This window comes from Lagenorhynchus albirostris, chromosome 11 (genome assembly GCF_949774975.1).
Source record: "Lagenorhynchus albirostris chromosome 11, mLagAlb1.1, whole genome shotgun sequence".
Classification (NCBI taxonomy): Eukaryota; Metazoa; Chordata; class Mammalia; order Artiodactyla; family Delphinidae; genus Lagenorhynchus; species Lagenorhynchus albirostris.
Genome location: NC_083105.1, coordinates 72402461 through 72429524, shown reverse-complemented (window position 1 = coordinate 72429524; position 27064 = coordinate 72402461). Strand labels below are relative to the sequence as shown.

Genomic DNA, 27064 nt, shown 5'->3' with positions numbered 1-27064 from the left:
GAGCTTGAGGATTTTAAATCCCTAATATGAATAACTAACAAAAATATCAATCTTGTACATGAATAATTAAGATACTGATATAGTTTGTTAATGATAAAATAAATTCCTTTTTCTAAATGCAAAACCGATATATGTCTTTAAAAATTAAAAAAGAAGAGGTGATAAAGGGAAAATCCCCTTTTTGCTATTTGGCCTACTTCTGTAATACACCTGATCTTATACTGTCACCATAGATATATTGCTTCCCTAGCATACCAATGAATGTTTGGAGGAAATTTGCTGAATACTTCTTCCAATAATTATTAAAAAGTATTTTTCATGTAGTATGACTACAAGCAATATGCAGTATGCATATTTGGAGTACATGGTTAATTTTTATTTTTTAAACTTTCTTAGTGTTTTAATGAGTACCAGGTAAACATTTAACATTGTTTATTAAAAATCACATCATTCTCATTTTTCCTTTAGAATGAATGTAGAAGATATCACTAAAATGAAATAATGGGAACATCATATCCTCTCATTTGTAACTTTGTTACTTTCAAACCCTTATATATTTTCTGGTGATGGCAGACTTTTCCATTTTTGTTATTTAATGATTATTGACTGAATGGTAAGGCACTGAGGAATTTAAAATACTGCAGGATACAGACATTGGAATTTATAATCTAAAAGAGAAGATACATCCAAACTCAAATCACTATCACATAAGACAGTATAATTATCATAAGTAATACAGGTAAGTGCTAGAGGGGACAACAGGGGATATAATAAGCATTGTTCTCTGGGGCTAATCAGAGAGATTGCAAGGAAAAAGTGATACCTGATCTGGGCAAAAAATAATGCTTAGAAGTCAGAGTCAGAGATTCAAAAGAGGGAGAAGGAGGGTAAATCCTAGGCAGAAAACACAGCATGAGGAAAGGCAAAGCGATCAGAAATCATAATGGATATTAGGGTGATAGCAGGGGGTTTCGATTGACTAGACTTCTGTGTGGGTAGCTGGGAAGACAGGCTGGGTGTTGTATCAGAGTGCAGATTTGAGAAAAATATCTGCTGAATGAATACAATAAACCAGACATTCAGTTCAAGTTAGAACAATGAATTGCCAAATAAGGATCTATCTGGCTATTTTGGTGTGCCTAATTACAGAGCGAAAATGTTGTATTATAGGAAGCAAATACTGAATCAGCACATTAAGAAAGTATCCCTAATTAACAATACTTTTAAAGAGTCAGAATATTTGAAGTACCAGAATAGATTATTTTTGTTTTTGTGTGTATAGAAAGCCAGGAGAGATGGAGGTGCATGAATAGACACAGATAAATAAATAGAAAGTATTTTAATGCACTTATCTGTTAAGGAAGTGCTTATTCTAGTCTAGAAAACGTGTTATTGACAAATGTAAGAAAAATAAAAATTGTTACAGGATATTTACTACTTATATGTGTGCAGAACATTACATTTTTATGAGTTTCTTCAGAAATACTCATTTTAAGTTCATAAAAACCATACTGCTGTGGATAAAAGGGAACCCTCAAATGTTGGTGGGAATGTAAATTGGTGCAGCCACTTTGGAAAACAGTATGGAGGTTCCTTAAAAAACTAAAAATAGAGCTACCACGTGATCAAGCAATCCCACTCCTGGGTACATATCCAGAAAAAATGAAAACTCTAATTTGAAAAGATATATGTACTCCAGTGTTCATAGCAGCACTATTCATAATAGCTAAGACACAGATGCAACCTAAATGTCCATTGACAGATGAATGGATAGAGAAGATGTGGGGTGTGTGTGTGTGTGTGTGTGTGTGTGTGTGTGTGTGTGTGTGTATAGACATATATATATACACATACACACGCATATATATATATACATACACACAATGGAATATTGTATGTTATATTGTATATTAGGAGTATGGGATTAACAGACACAAACTACTATACATAAAATAGACAAGCAACAAGGATTTACTGTATAGCACAGGGAATTATATTCAATATCTTGAATAACCTATAATGGAATATTACCTGAAAAAAATAACTGAATCACTGTGCTATACATCTTAAACTAACACAATATTGTAAATCAACTATACTTCAATAAAAACAAATAAAAAACAATATTGTTCAACACAGCAATTATATTATTCCTGTTTTACAGATGAAGACTGGGGCTCAGAGAGGCCCAAACTGTCCCAGTGCCAATGATGAGGGAAATGATAAAAGCTCAAATTTGAAGCCAACTCAAAAATGTGCATCTTTCTTCTACCCAATTGTTGCTTCCCTAAAAGCAATGGACTTACTGGCTTTTTGACTTTGAGAAAGTAATTCAGACCCTCTAAGCCTCACTGTCTTCATCTGTACAATGGGAATAAAAATCACACTTCACAGAGGTATCAAGCTGGTTCTGGAAAGTTATGTTTTTTCTAGGAAACTATTTTATCTGTTTCCAAATGCACTGGACAGCATTATTCATAATATTCTCTTATGAATTTAAAAATCTTTACTATCTTTATATGCCCTTTTTTCTCATTCTAAATACTGTCTGTGCCTTCTCTCTCTTCTTAACCAGTATTGCCAGAGTTTTCTCCATTAAATTTGTCTTCTCTAAGAACCAACTTTTGTTTTTGGATCTTCTCTAGTGTTTCTTTGCTTTGCATTATTTTTTCCTCTTGTCTTTTAATTTCTATCCTCTGCTTACTCTACAGACTAACTCTGTATTCTAGCTCTCACTTCTTGTGGATCTTGTCCGTTACTAATTTCAGTGTCCTGGTTTCCATTATGATTCCTTCTTAACTCATTAATTAATTTGAAGTTTTTTTTTTTAAGTTTACAGACTAAAGTAAAAGACGTGATAAATATCTTTCTATTGCTTTGCAGTGTTATCACTGAAAAGACATTTTGCACAATACTGATTATCTGGATTTACTTAGAATTTATTGGAATTTACATTTATATAAATTTATTCTTTGTGCTTGAATATGGTAAATCTTCATAAGTGTTTTATGTTTGCTTGAAAAGAATGAAGTTCTCTATGTGTTAGGTTCATTATTTAACTCTTACATCAAGCTTGTTATTAAGTTTTCCAAATTCTCTAACCTCTGCTATTTTTTGTCTTCTTGATTGAGCACTTACCTAATTTTTTCCACTCCTTTATTTCCAGTCTTTCAATGACTGTCTCTTGTAAACTGCAAATAACTGCATTAAAAAAATCTAGTGCGAGGAACTTTGTCTTTAATAGGTATGTTTAATTGAGTTATTTTCACTTTAATAACAGGTACATTTACATGTAACTAATTTTGCTGTTTTTTTTTCTTTTGGTGGTTTCTCTTAACCATGTTTTTTTCCTGTAATCTTCCCCTTTTCCTGTCTTTATTAGTTTGATTCATTCTCTTTTTTCTCTCTGTACTAGTATATATCTTTAAGAGATTATACTTATATTTTTAACACCTATATTTAACAAGTTGCAAACTAATTATAATCTCCATTTCCTTCTGAAAACAAACCAAAGAATATAGAGGGCTTTTTTTTTCCCCCCAAAGTTCCCATACCACATTTTATGTTATTTATCTAGAAGTTCAGCTTTCCAAGTTTTTTTTTTTTTTACAAAATTTACCTAAGTATAACATTTGTTATATATGTATATATATGTGTATATATATACACACACACATACATACCCATATACCGCACAAATCATAAGTGTGCAGCTTTCAGTATAATCGAAAAAATTATACTATTTCCTTTATTTCTTTTAAACATATTAACGTCTCTTAATTTTTTTTTTTTTTTTGGTAATACAAGTTTCTTTCGGTATTCATTCTTCCATCTGTCACACTTGGTGGCTTTCTTTTCTTCATAAATTGATGTAGTTTAAAATTTTTGACTATCTCATATTTGCTTTCCATGGAAGTCTCATGTGTCCTGGATTCTGACAATTGCATGTTTCTTTCTGAGTTAGCTCTATAGATGTCTCCAGTTTGGGACCCACTTTTTCACTCTTCATGTTTCTCCTATGGTTCCCCCTTCACAAAGGCAGTGTGAAATTATAAGCCATATTTCCCCACAGTAAATGCTCCTGGTTTTGCTTTCTCATGTGTGACGCTATTTCTATTCAAGGTCCCAAGTGGGCCACAGAGAATTTAGCAGCTTGCCTAGCCTAGGCCAACATTTTCTTGTCTCTGTTTCAGAGCCTAGGTAGCCCATCATAGCTCCAGAGTCAAGACATGCACCTTTGTCTTCTCAGCACCTAAAACACTAGCCTCTCACCCTTTAGGCTGGCTTCTGTTCTGATATTCCCATGGGCTGCTGGGTTTCCACATGGGCTCACTGCTCTCATTCTCATTGGTGGCACGTGGGCATTTCTCTCAAGTTCAGCTGTGAATTAAACCTGTATTTGCCTGTGTGTGGGATGCATGTAGGAGGTACCGAGGATGATGGACAGGAGGAGGTTTTCTATTAGCTAAGTATACTATATTTTCTAGAAGTATGTTAAATGATTTTAACATGGATTTTCCTTTTTAAAAGTTTTAATTGTAAAGTACGCATTACATAAAATTTACCATTTTAAGTAACCATTTTAAATTTTAATCATTTTTTATTGCACAGTTCAGTAGTGTTAAAGCATATTCACCTTAGTGTGCAAGCAACCTCCAAAACTCATTGCATTTCCAAAACTGAAACTCTATACCCATTAAACAAACTCCCTATTTCCTTCTTGCCCCTGCCTATGGCAACCACCATTCTTCTTCCTGTCTCTATAAACCTGACTACTCTAGGTACCTCATATTAGTGGAGTCATATGGTATTTGTTCATTTCACTTATCATCATGTCTTCAAGGTTCATTCATGTTGTAGTAGCCAGAATTTCTTTCCTTTAAATATGAATAATATATCATTGTTTGTATATAGAGTTTGTTTATCCATTCATCCGTCAAATGACACTCGAGTTGCTTCCATCTTTTAGCTATTGTGAATAATGCTGCTATGAACATGGGTACTCAAATATAACTTTAAGACCTTGCTTTCAATTCTTTTGGACATATACCCAGAAATGGAATTGTTAAATGATATATAATTCTGTCTTAAAATACTGTTTTCCAGACTGGTTGCACCATTTTAAATTCCTATCCACAGTGCATACAGTTTCTAATTTTTCCACATGCTTCACAACAATTGTTGTTTTGTTTTTGTTGTTGTTTTTTATCCTAAGGGGTCTGAGGTAATATCTCATTAGTTTTGACTTGCATTTCCCTAATGATTAGTGATGCTGAACAGTTTTTCATGTGCTTGGTCATTTGTATATCTCTTTTGAGAACTAAATGATTAAAAAAAACTTTTGATTGAAATATAACTACATAGATATAGAAAAGCATGCTGATTGACTTAAAGTTTTGTTTCCAACTAATTATAGTTGATTATATGGACAAATGGTTTTCATTATGTTGAGATAATTCAGAGTACATCAAAATCAGCATACTATCCCCATCATGAATGGTATTATCATTTTACCTGGTGTCTTCTCAGGAAACAGCTACGATTAGAGATCTTAGCTTCTGTCTATGAATTGCCTCAATACTTGACTCTAGAACATTTAGAAATAGTATATCTCAAATATGAATCCAAGGTAATGGTAGATTTTACCCTGAAAATTCCATCCTAGGTAACTGCATAAAATCTGTCAACCAACTAATAAACAAAAATATAGTGAATGCTATTTTACCTACAAATGGAAAATCTGTTGTAGGAATTTTTCATGGTTAACATATCCTGCATTTTTTGCTTTCTTTCTAGAACAGATTGAGGCAAGCCACCACAGTGGGCAAGCTAGGAGGAGGGTTGTTGCTCAGCACAGAGAAGAGTGAGAAAACCAGTTTTTTTTTTTCGGGGGGGACGGGCAGTAAAGAATTTGAGGTTATTCTAAGAATAGTCCACAAACATGAAAGTTCTTTGTATATTTTGTTTAGTTCTTTGTATTTTTCCTACTTGGGTATTATCTGTTTTCACTTTTCTCTAGTAGTGTGTGTAACCAAGGAATAATGGTACAAAAATATAAATAAAATCTAAGAATAAGTTGAAATAAAAGAAGTAATACACATTTCTATTAAAAAGTTGTACAATTTGTTATTTGCAAAAAGAACAAGACTCTTATTTTGAGACCTCTGACCTCTAGACCTTCTACTGAGGAAGAGAGAAACATCTAATTTTAGCGTCCCCTTACCATCAGTAGACATTTCTCTTAAGTTTGTAAATTAATTCCATGAAATACAGGAAACTACATACACAGATTTCATAATGTTCATAATTCTTGACTAGTAACTTTCAGGTTTTTTCTATTGAAAAAAATCATAAGGATTAAAGCTGTAAACTATTACATCTAAAAATATTTAATCAATTAACTTCCTAATAAAGCTTGACTGATGAAAAGTATGTGCTGGGTGTTTTAAAAGAAGCTCTTTCATGTTTTCATTTTAAGTAATAATTGCATTTCTTTTACATATTTCTTTTTAATCAGTGTATTTAAAATGTGGTCTGGATTTTCAATCAACTACCATATAATTTATTTCTACTTCTTTGGAGTAATTCCCTAATAAAATGATTAATGCCAACAGCATAATGATTAATAATGATATATTATACTTCGTGGCTCCTAGGAGATACAAGTACTTTATTACAGATTTCATTGCCTTCATCAGTATTAGGAGACAGAATGAGAGGATACTATTCTTTTTATGAGAATTTAAAACATAAAAGAGGTTAAAGCCATGTCAAATAATACTTACATGTTTTTGTGTCCATGAATATGAATATTAGTTCATATTTGTTCTATACTAATATTTCTTTTATGTGCCTACTATAAACCAATGTGATTTGTCAAAAAGAGAAAGGTTTATACTTTCTCATACTTGCCTATAATTACCAACTTTATCCTTATTTTGTTTAATTTCTCTGACTTCCAGGAAAGTACTAAAAGAATAAAAGAATTTAAAGTGATAATAATTCATTTTGACTTGACAATTTTCTGTCTTTCACTTAAGTTTGGGAGTTTGGAAATTCTTAGTATAATTTAAAAATACCCAGCAGGAGAAACTGCCTTGGCAATATTTAGAAATACCTGCCTCAAGATCCAAAGTCATGTAGCTTATTAGGACAACGCTGGGTCTGAAATTTGGATTTCCTGAAGTCTAGGCTAGAGTTTATATTCTAAGTTTGTGAAACATACAGTTGCAATGTTGTCTACCCACACTCATCAGAATATGCTGCAAAGTAATGTAGTTATAAAGACCAGTTTCAAAGATTCTTTAAAAGAAGACCAATTTAAAAGAAGTAGAGTCATTGACTGTAACTGCAGTCATTCTGTAAGTTTAAAAATAAGACTCATTCTGAAATTTTATTGTATATTCTTATGGTATATACTGAGCTACATACCTGCCCCAGGCTGCCTCGTTTGTAGATGCTTTATTAACTGGAACACAGGAGGAGTCACTGACGGCTGATTTATTCATCTTATAGCAGAAACCGCAGTCTGGATCCAACATACATTCATTACAGTAACTGTAAAATGAAACGAGTTGTAGTCATGTTCAGAGACAACTGCTGCTCAGTCAGTACACAATATGTGCTCCCCTGCATTTTCCACTTTACTTTGTAGTAAGCTTGGGGCCATGGCACTTGTTTTGGTCATGGCAAATGACATGTGCTGAGGCAGGTGAGAGCTGGCTGGTCTCTTCCATCTCTCCCTCCTCTGGTTGCAGCAACTTTGGAAACTACTTTGAGATGGAGGATTGGATGTGCAATATTGGATGTAGAAGAACCCCTGTCTATCTACAGCAAATATACTTTTGTTTTCCTAAGCCACTGAGATTTGTTACTGGAGCATGGACTGGTCCATTTTGAACCAGCTGCCTGGTTCCAAACTGTACCAAAGCATTTATTTCTCTTAAATGTCTCCATCATGTACCATATCTTCTAAAAAATGGAATTTTCCCCTAATATATATCATGAAATAGAAAATTCAAAGAATGAAAAAAATTATATCTAGAGAAAAAAGTTAAAAAATAAAAATGCCACCACCCAAATAATGGTCACTGTTAACATCTTGGTGGACATCTGTATTTTTAATAAATATATATTGAAAATCAACTATGTTGTACGCTTAATTAAAAGAAGCTGTAACCTTTCAAAATTGTATAATTTTTTTTTTATTTTTTAGGCTGCACCATGTGGCATGTGGGATCTCAGTTCCCCGACCAGGGATCAAACCCAGGACCCTGCACTGGGAGCACAGAGTCTTAACCACTGGACCACCAGGGAAGTCCCTAAAATTTTTTTTTTAAGAGAAAAGAAAAAAAAAGTTGGTGTAGGGAAAAAGGCTAACATTTCTCTAAGTTAATTACATCCACTGATTGGATTACAGAGCCATAATCAATTAATCATTGCTCACCTAACAGCAGTATCCTAAATGCAGGAAAATTTTAAAGAGGCAAAAAACTTTAGAGGGCAGGGTTTTCCAACATAAGCCTACAGCGTTCTTGTAGAATGAGTTTTCTCACTGTCATACTATTTGCCAGACAAACCTGGAGCACTTTATACATAGCAGGCACACACAGGTATGGAGATCCTAAGATGAATAAGCTAAATTCCCTGCTCCTTGATAGATAAAAGGCAACGATGAGAAATAGCTACACCAGTAAATAATGGTGATAGAAAACAGGAAAGAACTACTCTAAGGACAGAGGCCTGATTATTCGCCTGTAAGAGTGGGGGATAATTTCAGAGACGATATTTGAACTGGATCATAAGAGAAATTTACCCAGCAAAGAGGTACAGAGAAGGGCATTTCAGAGAACTGCTTGTTCTTGGGTTGGCCAAAAAGTTCATTCGGGTTTTCCCATAACATCTCACAGAAAAAACCTGAACGAACTCCATACATAATTAAAGAACAGTCAATACAGACTTATTAATATCTACTGTGTACAAGTAATTACACAGTGGGGTGTGGGAGAGAAGCAGGGTAAGAATTACCACAAGTTAGCCAAAGAAGACGTGAATCCTCAAAACCAAAGTACTTCTTTGATACATTTAGCTAAATGGAAAAAAACTGGCGTTGTTTAAACATTAGATTATTGCCATTTCAGTCTCTGTCTGTAAACCTTTCCTTTGCAAATAGTCTATTTTTAATGAGACTTCAACCTTATTCTAAAAGCAAAAAAAGAGGTCTTTCAAAGACTACCGAAAGATCAATACACTTTAGAAAGGTGATACAGTATTGTGAATCTAAAATTTCCCACACTTGTGATAAGCAAAATAAAACAATAGAAAGTATAAGAAGTACTCCGAGCTTCTGGCTTTGAGAACTAGACTAGGCTAATTTGGAAAGGAAGATCATTCCTACTAGTATTTTGTTTGTTTATTTATTTGTTTTTTTTTTATTCTGCCCATATGAGGTAGAATTAACAACTTTGATTGTTTCAATGGCTTTAAATGATACTTATTTGGGAAATGTCAATTCATCCATTTGTAGAGAAATTACTTTCTACTTAATTTCTCAAAAAATACTTATTTCCTATAAAAGGCCAAAAAACTTAATGATTAAGGCTAATGTTACCAAGAACCTACTGTATGTGCATGTCAGACATACAAGGTGTTACCCATAATGCTCTGCCTCTCTATCACCATTCAAGCATCCAACTCTGACCACAACCTTCCATTCTTCCAGCTTTCTTCCTAAATGATCCCTGCTCTGTCATGATCATTCATTCAACAAATACAAATATTTTACACTTACTCTGTGCCAGGCACTATTCCAGGGGCTGGGACTCATTAGCAAACAAAACAGTTTCTCTGCCCTCATGAAGCCGATTTGTATATTAGACCTCCTGGTGACCTCCAGTTAAGTGATCTATTTGCTCCCTATTCCTTAGCTTTTTCCTTTCTTTAGTTCTGTCCTTAACTAGCTTATTGACCATGACCCATCATTTCAACATCTTAAATTTCCCTGCCTATTTATCTTCTCATTTCACCCATCTAGCTATATATGAACACAAACATTTGCCTTTTCTGTGCCTTCACCCACCTAACCAAATGCAGCTGAAGGAATTACACAACACGGCAGATCAGTAGTTCCTCTGTAACACACTACTACCAGCCTCAAAAAGATCCTCAACAGCCTGAAAGTCTCAGTAGTTTTCTCTAGTCAACTCTATAGGAGGACTATTTTAACCATTCTACACAAAAACTATTGCTCAAATCTCCAATGCTCCATTTCCCTTTACTCTCTGCAAATGACCTCAACTTCAGCTTTACAGAGAAAACAGATGAAAGCAGTAAAGATGGGAAATTTATAATCTTATAGCAAACATATAAACCATTCTACTTTTCTATGCTCCAGTTACGAAGAGAAGCCATTCTTCTCAGCTAAGGTCAACTTCTCTATCTGGGCTTTCATCCCATTCCATCTCCTCAGGCCATCTCAGACCTGATTATTGCTCCTTCTTTCTCTTAAGATAAAAGATTAGATTTTTGATTGTGATATTTTTCTCCTTTTAATGTAGGCATTTATAGCTATAAATTTCCCCCTAAGCACTGCTTTAATTGCATCCATATTTGGTGTGTTATGTCTTCATTTTCATTCATCTCAAAGTATTTTGTCATTTCCCTTGTGATTTCTTCTTTGATCCATTAGCAATTGAGGAGTGCATTATTTAATTTTCATATACTTGTGAATTTCCCAGATTTCTTTGTTAGTGATTTGTGATTTCTAATTTCACTCCACTGTGATCAGAGAACATATACTGTATTATTTCAATCCTTTTAAAATTTACCAAGGCTCATTTTGTGGCCGAGCATATGATCTGTCCTGGAGAATGGTCCTTGTACATTTATGAAGAATGTGTTATTCTGTTGTTGTTGGGTGAAGTGTTCTCTAGATGTCTGTTAGATCTAGATGGTTTATATTCAATATACTAATCTTAAAGCATCTTGGCCCCTTGGTTTCTAACAGCCTTCACCTCCACTTAACTTCCTCCACATCCTGGTAATTGTCATTATCTTGAAGAGGGGTCAACAAACTATAGCCCTTGAGACAAATACAGACCACACCCCGTTTTTGTAAATAAAGTTTTACTGAAACATAGCCATGCCCATTTGTTTACTTATCTATGAATACCTTCAACTTCAAGGGCAGAGTTGAGAAGTCTAACAGAATCCATATGGCCTGCAAAGCCACAGACATTTACTATCTTACCCTTTACAGGAAGTCAGCTGATCCCTGATCTTAATCACATACACAGATTTCTTATTCCTTTCCTTCAAGATCTCTTACTTCCTTACTCCTAGGATAACTGTTCTGTCTTAGAGATCTTCCACACTCCTTTTTTCCTGATGCTTCACTAACTGCATGGCTTTGCATCCTTCTCTGTCAGACTTTAATTGTAAACGACTTTAACCACTTTCACCAGATGCTCAGTGTTTTTGTATTTAGGTTCTCCTATAAAGTCAACCTATAAACTTTTATGTTTGTTTCTTTCTATGGTTTTACTTTCTACATCTAAGTTGCTCTTTACTGGTGGAGAATTAACATAACCAGGCATATTGGTGAAACGCCACAATCACAGTATTCAACTGCAGCTGGATCCTCACTGCTGGGAGGAAACTTTTACCTGTCCCTAATCAGTGATTTTCCCCATTCCCACAACTGATATCCCAAATGCCCACAACTCTCCTACAATCCCAATCCTTATTCCCTCCTACAAATCTTTTTGAAAATGGCCTTGCCTTGCTTCCCAGTGAAAACTGAAGAGATTAGGAATGAGCTTTTTCAACTTTAAACTCAGACATGAACAAAGATATCTATAGCCACATCTATCCTCGCCTGTTTTCCTCCAGGATCTGAAAAAGAATTGTTCAAAGGTCATCCTTCTATCAGAGCTTTCAATTTTATTCCGCTTGGTCTTCACTAGGACCAACACTTTGTCCCATTGGTTATTTTCTTCTCTTTATACTTTCAGACCTCTCCTAGAACATACCCCATAGTTTATGTGTAGGCTCTGGCCTTCCTCATATTAAAAAAGCATGAAAAACTGTCTTTTGTACTACTTCACACCAGTTCATAGGGGTCGGTCAGTGAAAAGAGGCCAAATATTAAAAAGAGTTCAATTCCCTTGCAATCTCAGGGAGTGGGCCACTGTTGGGAACTGATTGGCCAACTGATCTGGCCTTGGAGCCTCTCAGGCTTCTGGAGGCAAAGTATGATTCCCTACCACTCCCTTATCCTTGACCTGGAATATTTGCTTTTCATCATTTGGACTATTTTATGGCAAAATTCTCCCAAATGTAACATTTCTAACTTCAACTTGACATTTAGAAGATAACACAAAACTTTAAATATCCTGGGGAATCTGCTAATTGACCTTTTAGAGAGCATATATCATAACTGTGGCTTTAATAAAGTGTTGAAAAAAGGAACAACTTCTAGAAGTGGCTATTTTTTATTCATGATTTGTTCTTTAAGGCTTTCTTGAACATGACCTAATAAATTTACATGAGATTTTCTAAATATAAAATTTGAGAATTTAAATATATTTTTGCCAAATCAATGCTCATAAGAACATTCTAAGCATAGATTAAAATATTTTTTTGTGAAAAGCAGACTGGTATATTAGGCCCTATTTGTCCCCTCTCACAGTATGACCTGGTGAGTTCTAAATTTTGGACTTCAAGTTTTCCATCCCAGGAGCACATGATCTCTAAGAACCCACCCAGTTGCAAGATTCTACATGAAAGAAAAAGAAATACATATACTCTCACTCTAAATTCACACAAACTTTAATAGTGTAAAACATATTAGGATGCTGTAACATCTCACAAATATTTACTCTTACATACTTATTTCAAGGGCAGAAATTATAAGTGTGACTTACTTTAAGAAATTCTAAAGTTAGAAAGAAACTAATTAAGAAAGCATTTACAAAAGGGCTATGTTTTATCAAAGGAATTGCTGAATTAATTACATAAAATGGGGATCCCTCTCTTCTGATACAAAATATTTTAAACTTCAGACAAATCAGTATATAGTACAGTTGATGGTGATGGCCCTCCTCTCTGTGCACACCTCTACTGTAGAACTTACAATGTTCTTTACTGACTGGTTTGCAAGGACCTGAGGGAAAAGGCCATGCTTACGAACTCTGCAAATGCAGCACCCCACTGTAGGCTAGATACCCAATGCATGTTTATTGAATGAATCAAAGCATGGTGGCTCTATAAATCAAGGCACACTGTAGGTTCTTTAATCTGTTTCTGCCCATTAATAGAAAATAATTTTAAGGGGTGGGTAGCTTGGAGTGAATATCTGAGTCATTTTTTGGAATGAAATTAAAAGAAGGTAAAACCTAGTGTCAGATGGTACTTTAAGCTAAGCCCAGTTTTTAAATTGCCAGAGGCTAAAGCTGCCATTTGCAAACATTTAATCCACAACCTAAATGGAAATGGTTAGTAATTTTGATAACTCACTTTCAGAAACACCAGCTGCAAGGGGCCAATTTCCTTGAAGCCCCAAGAAAACAGCCACACAGAGAGAGGGCTCTCTTTTACATCATAGCCTGCAAAATTTCATAGTAAAAGGACATTATGATATTTAGAGAGAAATTGTGGTAAATAAGTATGCCCAGAATGCATGCTGTTGTTCTTGACTGTGGATACTTTCAATTGGGGAGATTATACAATAGCCAGTGTTCTACTAGGGGTTGAAACTGCTGGGGAAACTAGCAGAGCATACTAGAAACTCTACTAGGAAACTGGAAAATATATAATCCAGACAATACCTACAATTAGAACCAAACAGTTCTTTTCTTGCTAGTTTCAAGGAAGGAAGATTTAACTTTTTAATCTCTGACATTTCTTTTTAGAAAGGGAGAAAAATAAGTATTCAGATATTTAGAAAAAAACTGGTTCTAAAATTTTAAAATATTTCCAATTAAAGTAAAAAAGAGTAGAATAAAAGGTGGCTTAGTGTCTAAGGGAGACAAAGGATGGCCTATTTTCATTCAGTCAATCTTTTACATGTTTCACATGGCACTCAGGGTCTTAACCAAATGTGTCCTCTTCTCTCTGCTGAGAAAATCTTTTAAAAATTGATTTGGGTTAATTTCAAACATTTTAAGTTTCTACTCTGTGAAGTTGAGGGTGAATCTGGCCCTATAGAGAACAGTCCATTTGTTTTTAAGTATGACTCATTAAATCCAATGAGATAGAACATTAAGAACAGTGGTCTTAAAATGCCTGTCTTGGCATGGCCTAAATTAAAAAAAAAATCAGTTGTGGTAAATGCAGGTGTTAGGACAATCCATTGCCACAGGTCCACTTTCATTCTCTGTGGGTAACTGTTCACTCACTCATTTCTTATGCATGAATTTAACATCCTACTTTGTGTAATTATGTCACTGTTTCCCAGACAGCTATTCTAAATTTTCTCTACTCTTTACTATGCCCTCCTTACTCCTAACTGTCCCCACTGCCTTCAAGCAGGCAACCTGGAATCCAGTTTACTCTTACTGGGGGGACAGCTTGCCTTGCTTGTAGCTCTCTGCAGGGCCAGATTTCTACACGAGTTCTGCAAAGAGAACTCCAGGACACCTGCCTTCTTTCTCAGCCAGACTGTACATGTCAGGGGACTCCCTCTCCCCGTTTGGACTGTGAAAGTAGGGAACTTGTGAGAATTTTTTAAAAAATAAGAAATTCTGGGGGACTTAAGGAAATTGTTGGAAATTAATTTAAAAAGCTAGGGACTACTGGTGCTGATTTTACGAAGTAAGTCATGCCTCACCACTTCATGAAAACTGCCCGAACAGAGATGCTGGTGATCTTCTCATTGTTAACCCTGGGTGCTTTTCTTTACTAAACTTATCATTCTATGATAAAATTTCCTAAACATTTTCCCTCTTTCCTAAAATTTTCTCATTCTTTGACACCATGCCCTTTATGTTTCTTCCACCTCTCAGACTGATGCATCTTTTCTTTCTCCTTGGTTCTGTTCTTGGCAATCTTCTTTCATTACTCTGTATAACTTTTGCTGGGAAACATCAGCCATATACAACCATTATTATTAGTGATACACAGAGACTCCATGACCTGTTTCTCTAGTTTGGTTCTCCTCCCTAAGTGCCAGACCCATATTTCCACCGCTCAATTTTCTGAATGTTCACAAGTACCTTAAAGCTCCATCTTTGACTTTCCCCTCAAAGCTTTCCTACTGCTCTTCTGTGTCTCACAATTTAATAACCTGAGCATGATCTGAGACCACTCACATTTACATAGTTACAACTCCATCAGGTCTATCTCCAAAGCATGTGTAGTTTCTCTACTCTCCATTCTTACCACTTCTCACCTGGACTTTGACTTGAACTTGCCACCTCTCACCTGAACTCTTCCAATAGTCTACTGAGTATTCCTGCTTCTAGACTCCTTCCACTTCATCTTCTACATTGTCCTAAATCTAACCTGATCCAAACTCTCTCTTGTTTAAATCCTGCAATAGCTTTCCATTGCCTATAGGATGAAGACCAATCTTATTATGGCATGATCTAGTCCTTCCTTGTCAATCTTTTGTGCTATTTCTTCACAGATGTCACAGGTTGTAGTCATTCCATATAAACTGCAGGATTCAGAATATGACATGTTCTTATGTTTTTCCTCATAATGTTTTCTCTGTCTGGACTATTATTTTCCACCTTTGTTTTCCTACACATTTGCCTCGAGACTCATATTTGGCATCACCTCCTCCGTGAAGCTCAGACCCCAGCAGAATTAGATGTATCACTATGTTATCAGAGGAGCACAAAAGTCTATTATTATTACTGTCCATCCCACCATTTCTCTAAGGGTTTGTGATATGTTTGCCTTTCCTTAATGCACTGTGACATTTTCAAGGTAGAGATTTTTGTCTTGTACATCTTTTATTCCTAGTGATTTCCATGTTGCCTGATAGATAAGTGTTCAATAAATACCTGTTTGTATAAATAAAGGGATGAATGAATGTCACTTATATTGACAACAGATTTGGTAGTTCTCCCTGCAGTTCCATTAGAGAAGTTACATATCATTCACCATATCTTGGTCCATGAGATCATAGGATTGAAGCTTAAAATCAAGCTGTGAATTGTTCCTTACAATTCATGGCTCTCAGATCAAATCCACATATAATTTGCTGCAACCTTTTGGAACACAGTCATATTTCTCATCACTTCCCCTTAGAAACTAAGTCTGAAAATGCAGTGGATTCCTGAGTTAGAGGCAAAAAGTAATTCAGAGCAGGGAGGCTTGCTGATTAAAAGCAAGCACAGGCTCTTGCTCTTTGGTGCTGTTAAATAAGGAAAGTTTAGCTGATTTGTCAGAGTGGGTTCCTTTTTTTTTAAAAAAAATTTTTACTAGTACTTTAGGCTCTAATTTCTAGTCACTGATTGTCTAACCTTCTTTTATGAATTCTTGGATTTGTTCTCCCATTTTATCTCAGAAAAGTATACCAATAAACTCTCTAAAGGGGAGGGAGGTAGAAGAAGAGAGTTCTATCTGCCAAGCCCGTCACCTTCAATAGGGCTAAGTACTTTCCTATTATACTACATGAACCTTTGGTCAACATACTTAAAAACAAAACCCTCAATTGCAACTTTGCAAATATAAGATGACGTGTATATGCATGTGTTTATATACGTACATATGTGTATTTATGTAAGTAAATCTGCATGTGTGTGTGTGTGTCTTCTGTTTCTGGCTTCTTTCATTTAATATGATGTTTTCAAGGTTCATCCAAATTTTAGTACGTCATTCTTTTCTATAGCTGTGTAATATTTCATTGTGTGGATATATCATATTTTGTTTATCCATTCATCAGTTGATGGAACAATTGGGTTATTTCTACTTTTTGGCTATTATGAATAATGCTGCTAGAAACATTTGTGTACAAGGTTTTATGTGAACGTTTTAAAAAATTCTTTTGAGTATATGCCTAGGAGTGGAATTGCTGGGTCCCATGGTAGGTAACTGTATGTTTAATGCTTTGAAAAACTGACAAACTGTTTCATGCATGTCAAACATGTTTCACGTTCTGATATTTAATCTTCAACCAATTGTACTGGTACAGGCATAGTCTTGAATGTCATCAATTTTTCCAGAGCAGTAGTCAACTGAAGAATTTTGTCATTTTTAATGGGTACCACCAAAAAAGAAGATGTTTTCAAGATAACAGTGCTATCAATCAGCAGAAAGAAAATTCTTTACGCCTTTCTGCAGAAAGAATGATAGGGAATCTTGGCCAATAAAAGCAGCAAATAAATTGTGGGAAGATACGAGTAATGTTCACCAATGGCTAGTTGCCTTCCATTTCAAGGTTTATGGAGGATTATAATTCCCTACCCTCTTGAAGTTAGGAGCAGCCAAGTGACTAGCTGTGGTCATATATTGTGAGTAAGTGCTAGTGGTAGGTCACTATTTATCTCTGTGATGAATCCTAAAGCCTTGAGGTAAGAGGTGGCATCATAAAATGTTGGAACTTCCATTAGCCTAGGTTCCTGAGACATGAGCAGAGCCTTTGTTGCTTTAAACCACTAATATTTTGGTGTTTTTCTTTTTTGTGTGTGTGTTATAAGGTAATGCCTTTCCTAGCCTGACTGCTATAACAGCTGAAATTATTTATGTATCATCCTGGTTATCAGCTACAGTAATATGATTATTGACACATGATTTTACTGAAGAGTTACAAACTGACCACTATTTTGTTGATAGATACTTTATATGTAAGTCACGTAGTTTTACCAAAATAATAATAAATAAGATAAATAAAAATAAAGTAAGAACACAGTTTTGTTTGGGGCTCATCATTACCATTTGAAGACTTTTATATAAGGCTTATTTTATGTATATGTGATTGTATTTGTATAAACACTGTCCCGAAAAAGCTGTATAACACACTCCCGCGATATGCGGTTAACTAATCTAATCACACCACCAGATATGAGTTGCTGATTTCTGCATCATGCTCCTAACACTAGCTCTTCTACTTATTGAGAACTTTCCAATATTTCAAGGTCTAGGTCTCTTGTTAACTTTTCTGTTTGGAGTATAAAAACTGAAATGTGAATATATAGTATAGTATCTGCATTCTTTGTGAATACATGGTTATGTTGACTTTCATATATTTTCTTTAGGTCAACACAAAAAAATAGGTTGTTTTAAAATGACACTATATATTTTTTATCCATCTGTGCAAACACTTCTTAAAACTGCCTCTCTTTGGGGGACCCATTTTTGTTTGTTCATTTGTTTTGATAATTCACAATTCTATTTTAAGTATTACCCAAGTACCTCCTTATGCAGCAAGAAAGAAACTTGGTGATCAAGCCTGTTTTATATTTTTCATCAAACCCTACAACACCTGGCACTATGTTTAACATACTGGCAAGTGCTTCACACAGAGAAAACAAAATCAAAAATCAAAACAAAATCAAAAACAAAATCAGAGGTAAAATACATTTTGGTTTATTTGGCTTTGCTTATCAGCTCTTCCATGGTTGCTTGGAGGACTTTTTGATTTTCACAGGAAATGATTTGTTTGAAAGTGAAGGACAAAGTGAGTTTTACTTGGAGAGTGAGAGAAACAATCAGCCCTGAAGCCCCAGAATGATGCTTGATTTGGAAGCTGTGCTGCTTGACGGAGATGAAATGAGGTGGCCTGGACGTCATCTCTCTGGACATGATTATGTCCTTTGATGCCTGCAACTCTAGTGTGATCATGTGCTCTTTCAAACTAGAACCTGCCTCACTGACAGCATTTTACAAAATAAAAAGAATTCAAAGTGGATGAAACCAATAGGAACCAGTAAAGTGATGTCAGGGGTTGGGTCAAAATACTAATACCAGCATACAATGATTCTTCTTCTCTAAGGAAAATATTCAGATTCACACATATCATACATCTCTCCTCATAATGTTTTCTCCTTCACTAAAGAAGGAAGATAAGAAAAGAACAGCTTTCATGGTCTTTTTTTAAAATTTCTCATCTGAGTGTACAGGTACAGGCTAATTTGCCCAAAGGGTATTTCTTTGTGAGTGTATCTCATCTCTTTGCTTCTTTTCTTTTTTCTTTTTTTTTTTTTTTTGGCGGTATGTGGGCCTCTCACTGTTGTGGCCTCTCCCATTGCGGAGCACATGCTCCGGACGCGCAGGCTCAGCGGCCATGGCTCACTGGCCAACCGCTCCACGGCATGTGGGATCTTCCCGAACCGGGGCACGAACCCGTGTCCCCTGCATTGGCAGGCGGACTCTCAACCACTGCACCACCAGGGAAGCCCTCTTTGCTTCTTTTCTTAAATTATTTTCTCCATATTTATCTATCTGTGTAACAGAGGCCTAAAAAACAACACTTACCGCAAACCAACTAAACAAAATAAAAACTACAATTAAACTTGTATCAGATACTCAAATTCAAAACTATGTGGTTAAGGCCACTCTGCTCTAAGGAAACCAAAGGTAGTGAATCATTTAAAACACTTTAGAACGATTTCACTTTATGTTAAGCACTTGCTTTTTTTTTTTTTTTTTTTTTTGCGGTAAGCGAGCCTCTCACTGTTGTGGCCTCTCCCGCCGCGGAGCACAGGCTCCGGACGCGCAGGCTCAGCGGCCATGGCTCACGGGCCCAGCCGCTCCGCTGCACGTGGGATCCTCCCGGACCGGGGCATGAACCTGCGTCCCCTGCATCGGCAGGCGGACTCCCAACCACTGTGCCACCAGGGAAGCCCTAAGCACTTGCTTTTACAGCAAAGATGTTCTAAGATGATACTGCTAACAGCAGGAAAAGAATTTTCTGAGCAGAGTAAATATGTGTAAATGAAAATAAATGAACAAAATAAAAATCTTCTTTAAGTCCCAAATAGACTACCACTCACAAAAATGGTTTCTTAAGAGAAAGAATCTCAATTACACTGAGTGAGTGAAAATACACCAACATAGGTATTTTTAGACCTACTGGCTTTTGATTATCAGGAATTACTGTCCACTTCCCAAAGAGTGTGTAACACCTGTCAGTAGAAGCATCCTGCTGCTTAACTGGTAAATTTCAGAATGATGAGTGTAGTGCTAGCTGGACTCTTACTTAAAGCTAGTTTTACTGTCTGCTAAGCCATATGATCTAAACTTCTTCACTCAACTTATTTAAGCCTCAGTGTCATTGGTAACATGGGGGAAATAATACCATCTACCTCAGTTTTGCTGAAGGATAAAAGAGAGAATCCCTGTAAGCCTTAGCACAGCAGTTGGCACATTGTGACTATATAAAAAATGGTAGCTGACATGACTACTCCTTTTGAATAGATGAGCAAACTGCACAACAAAGAGCAGCTATTTCACTGGTTTACAAGGCCAAAAGAAATGCAATAAATGAAGAGACTGTAATGATTCTTTCTCCCTTGCAAAGCTGGAGGTAGATTATCTAATGTGGCCGTATTTCTTGCCACCTGCAAAGCTGACCTTAGACTTCTAGTCACTATAAAGAGAACGAAACCAAAAAAAGTAAGTAGCTAGAGCCCTATTTAATCAGTTAATTCATCCTTCCTGCTGTCAAGCAGAACCACCTATACATGTCCCATAAAGTTAACTCTAGTACTGTTGTATCAAGGATTGTTAGTGTTCTATCCCTAGATTCCTTCTTTGCTTCCTCCTTTGTAAGAGAATTCTGATTTTTAACTGGGAACACTGTGCCCCCTGCCCCTTCCTCTCCCAACCACTGAATAAAAGAATACATTTCCCAGTTTCCATTAAAACTAGATATGACCAAGGGACTAATTCTGACTTGTGAGAAGTACTGTGTGGGATTTCAGGAAGGCTTCAATTCAAAGGGAGCTGATTCAGCCAGGAAGCATTGCTCCTTCTACATTTTCTCCTTCTGGCCTGCGTCACAGACGTGACTGTGGTGCTCTTGCAGCCATCCTGGACCTTCCTCATGAACTTGTGAAAAATACTTATATGGGTACAGCAAAAAGACAGGTGCCTGGATCCCTGATGACACTAGCTATAGTATGATGATTCCAAAATCCCTGCCTTTGAATTTATCTTACATGAGCAAGAAAGAAACTCCTTTCTTGTTTAAGAGTTATTTTGGGTTCTTCTGTTATCCACAGCCATCACAATTCCTCACTGATAGAAAAATATTTATTCAAATGCTTAAAACATATTTTTGCTAATTTCTATATATATATTCTGAAATATCAGCTTCTACCCAAGTTGCAACATCTCTGAAGATATGAGACTTGAGTATTGGTTCAAAATGTAAATAAAAGCCATTCTAAGATATTGCCAACTCCTGACAAGGGGCTATATCTCATGTTTTGTTTTCTTAACAGCTGGCACAACACTTGGTAAATGGTCAGTAATGGAGGCCAAATGAAAGAATAAAAAGTGGGAAAAAAATCCCTAATAGTGTCTCTCTGTACCTATAATTGCATATTTGTAATTCTGGATCTTCTCAGTGACGCAGTCAATGTCTAGTGGTGAATGGGGCATTTACCAAGCATGCTGGTTCCTTCAAGTTACTTGGACACCAAGAAAGGTGACCTAAAAGTCTCTAAGAGTTAATGCTTCACCCAGTTAATTGCACTCAACCCAGAATGGCTGAGCCTTCATGGCTGGCCTCTTATCTGTGAGACTCCAGCTTGGTGACGATGAGGGCAGTGAGTGCTCTAGCTTGTCACGGTTATTTTGCTTTGTGATTCTGTACTTTGAGGTGCTTATGACTGCATCTATCTTACTTCAGCACCTCTCTGAGATGGTAAATTGTTCCTTTGTGACTCTTCCTTATAGGGTAATGGAACAATTAAGCTTCTTTTTTAGTGCTACAATTTCTGTTCTGTTGCTCCGATTTCTCTCTGACAGAATAATTACCATGTGTGTCCCTCTTGGAGTCTCAAAGATTCATTTTTATTTGAGTTTCATTTATGTGTAAATTTCTTAGCTTTTTCTACTGTATGTTCAATTTGTTGCCTTTATCTTTTAATACTTTAATCCTCAAAGATCTTGTGACCCTAACTTTCAGAATTATATGGCCATTCCCCTCTTTTCTTCCCTGGTTATATTTCAAAGCTCTGTTTACTTTTTTTTTTTTTTTTAAATTCTCTCAGAGGGGTATTTTTCTTCTGTTTTGTTATTAATATATCAATATATAATTAATATAATAGTAATATATATAAATTTATTTTAGACCTGCAGTTTAAAATCTATAGATTCTTGTGTCTTTCCACATCTTCCTTGATAACTCAATTCAAGTTAAGTTTATCAGGACAAAATAGAAAGTGCTGAAAGCTCAGTGCAAGAATCCAATCAAACAGAAATGAAGCATTATCAGTGTTATCACCAGGCCTGAGGAGCGGTTTAGAGTACTGCAATGGACTCGTTTGAAAACCTTGAATTAGCTGAGGTAGGCATAAGACCGATGGAAAAATTTCTTATTGAATTTCAAATCAGTTTATGTAATTATTACAGTTACAGAGGAAAAATACATGTCAACATCATGCACACATCAGTCTCAATACTTGGCTAAATCAGTAAACAAATACATTATATAAGACATGATGTTAGCAGCTAGGTATATAAAGAAGAAAGCAGAGAGGAAAAAAAACAAGAAAAAATGAAAAAAACCCAGGAAACATAATTCCTCCTTTCAAGTTACAAATTTCCATTTGGGAAGACAAGCCACAAAAGCCGGGCAGTTAAGTAACATTAACATTAACTTGTAAATAATAAGTCATTCTAGTCACCAAGACCTGACAAGAGCCCATCCCTTCACTTCAGGTCTCAATTTAGACCCAAAGGTTTGCTCTTCTGCCATCTCCACTTTGCTGCCAGAGTGGCCTCTGTAAAACACATATCTGATAATAATATTCTTAATAGCTTCACATAATTTTTTTTAAAATGAGAGAGTCCAAAATCCTTATTATCTTTATACATGACTTTTTTCTTTTTCCACAGAAAACGTCTTAAATGAATTTTTTTTCTTTTTAAATCTTTATTGGAGTATAATTGCTTTACAATGGTATGTTAGTTTCTGCTTTATAACAAAGTGAATCAGCTATACATATACATATACATATGTTCCCATAACTCTTCCCTCTTGCATCTCCCTCCCTCCCACCCTCCCTATTCCACCCCTCTAGGTGGTCACAAAGCACCAAGCTGATCTCCCTGTGCTATGTGGCTGCTTCCCACTAGCTATTGGTTTTACATTTGGTAGTGTATATATATCCATGCCACTCTCTCACTTTCTCCCAGCTTACCCTTCCCCCTCCCTGTGTCCTCAAGTCCATTCTCTAGTAGGTCTGCTTCTTTATTCCCGTCCTGCCCTTAGATTCTTCATGACCATTTTTTTTTTTTTAGATTCCATTTATATGTGTTAGCATACGATATTTGTTTTTCTCTTTCTGACTTACTTCACTCTGTATGACAGATTCTAGGTCCATCCACCTCACTACAAATAACTCAATTTCGTTTCTTTTTATGGCTGAGTAATATTCCATTATATATATGTGCCACATCTTCTTTATCCATTCATCTGTCGATGGACACTTAAGTCGCTTCCATGTCCTGGCTATCGTAAATAGAGCTGCAGTGAACATTTTGGTACATGACTCTTTTTGAATTATGGTTTTCTTAAGGTATATGCCCAGTAGTGGGATTGCTGGGTCATATGGTAGTTCTACTTTTAGTTTTTTAAGGAACCTCCATACTGTTCTCCATAGTGGCTGTTATCAGTTTACATTCCCACCAACAGTGCAAGAGCGTTCCCTTTTCTCCACACCCTCTCCAGCATTTATTGTTTGTAGATTTTTTTACACGAATTCTTATAATTTAAATTCCCAACAGTCTCTTCAGGTTTTATTTCCTGCCATTTCCTACTTCTGTTTAGAGATCACCACATGTTTCCTGAATGGAATTATAGGCAGCATCACATTTCTGAAAATTTGTCTGAAATTCAGCATCTGAAAGTATGAGAGGTATCTGCTACAGAAGAACTACCATACAGCCTTCCCTGGGAAGTGTCTCCTTTCCAGGCCTCTGCCTCTCTGCCACAGGGCTGGGAAAGATGGTTGGAAAGCCCCTGCTCTTTGAACTTCTGAACTAGCCTGTGACAGACACCTGGAGCAGGTGTTGTCAAGGCTGCTGGGGGTTGGGGAGTGGGGAGTCTCTATCCTCACTATCCCCCCCAGCATCAGCAGCAGAGACCACCATGGGGGCGAGGCCTTGGCTGCTCTCCTCTACAAACTCAGGTGACCTCGGTAAAGCTTGCTACATGCCTAACTGTCTAATAGAGGCAGGGGATAGGAGGGTGATTGGGCCAGGCCCTGGGAACTGATGCTCACTGGTGATGCTGACCCTGACTGGCAAGTGAGCCCCTCTGCTTGCAAAAGAAAGGGAAAGGGACAGGAGACAGTTGTAGATCCTCTGAGTTGGGCTGATGCAGGTCTGCTAAGCTCAGCATAAGCACTTTTAAGAACCTTCAGGACCCCCTTCCATGGCTTAGCCTTTTCTCTTACTGGCAGTGCTCCCATACCAGAAATTAAAATTACTGTTCCACAGAACATCTCCAAAAAATTAGGCATGATATGGCACACAGTTCAATGAAATGGAAAATATGAATTTTGTGAAATCGAGTATCTGAAACTAGAGAATACCCTGTACTTATAGTTTCTAGAAAATATTAAGCTTTCTCCTGTTTCTGTACACACGCTATTTCCTCTGTCTGGGACGCTGTCTTCCTCTGCTTATTCCATCTAACTCCAACCAGTTCCTCACTGCCCAGCTTTGGGAAGCCTTCTATAATAAGGAGTTATTACTTTAAAACACAGTTAGATGAATGGCTCTTTAAAATACTGAGCTCCTCTACTGCAGTGATATATTTTTCAACAATCTAGGGATTAAGTAAAATAAGGTGGCCTATAGACATTAGTAGAATAGATATTAAAAAAGTACAACACTCTAACCCCTCTTGTAATTCTTCTGCAGTTGAACTGAAAATGTCACTCTCAGTTTGCATAAGAATGTAAGACCACTTTGGTACACACATTTGCAAGATGAAAAGCAGTAATATTAAATTTAGCCTGTTTAGATTTCTGAAGTTTATTTTTATAATTTATAGCAAGCCATCACACACATACATTATACACTTATATAATATGAAAGATGAAAATAAAGTTAACAAAGAGTTATAACTGTGTAAATATTAGTACGTGTTAACTGCCAAGAATTTATACGTTCATTTACTTGTGGTTTTTCTATAATACAACGCACAATTGTATAGCATATATGAGTAAGGATAATATACTTTCTTGCTGAATTTGATTACACGGGCCAAGATTTGAGGGATTTATTGTCTTGAGGGATAAATTACTATCTTAAATTTCAAAAGTTTATTATTTTATACTAAAATTCTGTGAAGATACGTGACATAGTCACAAATCAATTTCACAATGATAAAAATTAAAAATCAGGAAGAACTAAATATTTAGGTCCCACAAAGTTAAACATTCATATAAATACTAATCAATTTAAATAAAATAAGGATTTCCTTTGCTTTCAAAATGAATGAACTAGAAAATGCTAAAAGTTCTCTCAATGAAATAATTTTTATTCCTGATTTGATAAGACTAATCAGCATGCATTTATCATATAAAAATCAAAATCAAACAAAAGAAAAGGGAATAAGAAGCTTAAAAAATTAAATTCTGACCCTCATCTGGGCTACTGGCAAAGACTTTATGATTCACTGATAATTATAAAAATGAGCAGTACATTTTTAACCTCTGTGAAGGGTGGAAACTTTATTATCTACCGGCAAGTTGGTTGTAATTACAATATCATTTTTAACCTCTGTGAAGGGTGGAAACTTTATTATCTACCGGCAAGTTGGTTGTAATTACAACATCATTTCAAAAATTTTGTTCTATGATGAAATTACCATAGAATTCACATAATGATCAATGTTAATTGCCAAGGAGTAACAGGTTTCCAAAAAAACTGGTAACTATGCAATTTAGATGCACATGGAGAAAAATGCCAGTTACTCTAGATGTATCAAGTGAAAAGCAGGGGAATAAAGGACTGATTTGTATTATCAGCTACTTAATAATATGGCATGCTCAAGATACGCTGAGCTTTGAGTATCAATCACTAAAAATTAAGTACCCCTACACAGTTTAAAATAAATTTTCAAAGTTTACCTTCCAAAAATGATAGAATCATCTATTTCACTGTCAAGAACACTGTCACAGGACTGGATAACGTATTCCTTTTTAAAATATAGGACAAAATAGGGATGATATTCTAGAGTGGATTGACTTGAAATGTGAACAAAATTCCAGGTTGATTTTATTTACTCATTGTAATGATCAGAGCTCTAGAAAGAGAATAAAAGTCCTTGAGTTTCAGAGATATACGTTTTCCCCTTTACCTCTTTGTGTTACTTCAGACCTAAATGGATAAGTTCAAAAGAGCTTTTCTCAAAAGTCTTTTGAGTTCAAGAGGGAGTAAAAATGATATTTGAAATAAAAGTATAAGTGACAGGAAATACTGTTCTTATTATGGGACTGCTGTACTTAACTGGAAAGCAAGGGAAAGGCTCTCCTGATTTATATCTTTGAAATTGTGTTCTAAGAAGTGAGTTACAGTGAGATTTCAGAGCCCCAGACTCCTGTTACATAAGTACTATCCTAACCACACGTAAAGCATCTGTTCTTGTATGTCATTCATCCAATCACCCAGCCCTGTTAGCCCCCTCCAAAATATCTCTTGAGTCTCCACTGCCACTGTCAAGGCTGCATTATTTTCCTTTTTTTTCTTTTGCGGTACGCGGGCCTCTCACTGTTGTGGCCTCTCCCGTTGCGGAGCACAGGCTCCGGACGCGCAGGCTCAGCGGCCATGGCTCACCGGCCCAGCCGCTCCGCGACACGTGGGACCTGGGCACGAACCCTTGTCCCCTGCATCGGCAGGCGGACTCTCAACCACTGCGCCACCAGGGAAGCCCGAG

At 36.1% G+C, this 27064-nt stretch overlaps 1 protein-coding gene across 1 annotated transcript in view; it reads right to left on the bottom strand.

Moving 5' to 3' along the window:
- SLC2A13 (solute carrier family 2 member 13) overlaps positions 1-27064 on the bottom strand; it is a 427584-nt gene that overhangs the window by 75774 nt on the left and 324746 nt on the right. The window contains exon 7 of the mRNA XM_060165097.1: positions 7432-7557. Within this exon, the coding sequence (XP_060021080.1) occupies positions 7432-7557 (126 nt within the window). The remainder of the gene's footprint in view (positions 1-7431; positions 7558-27064) is intronic.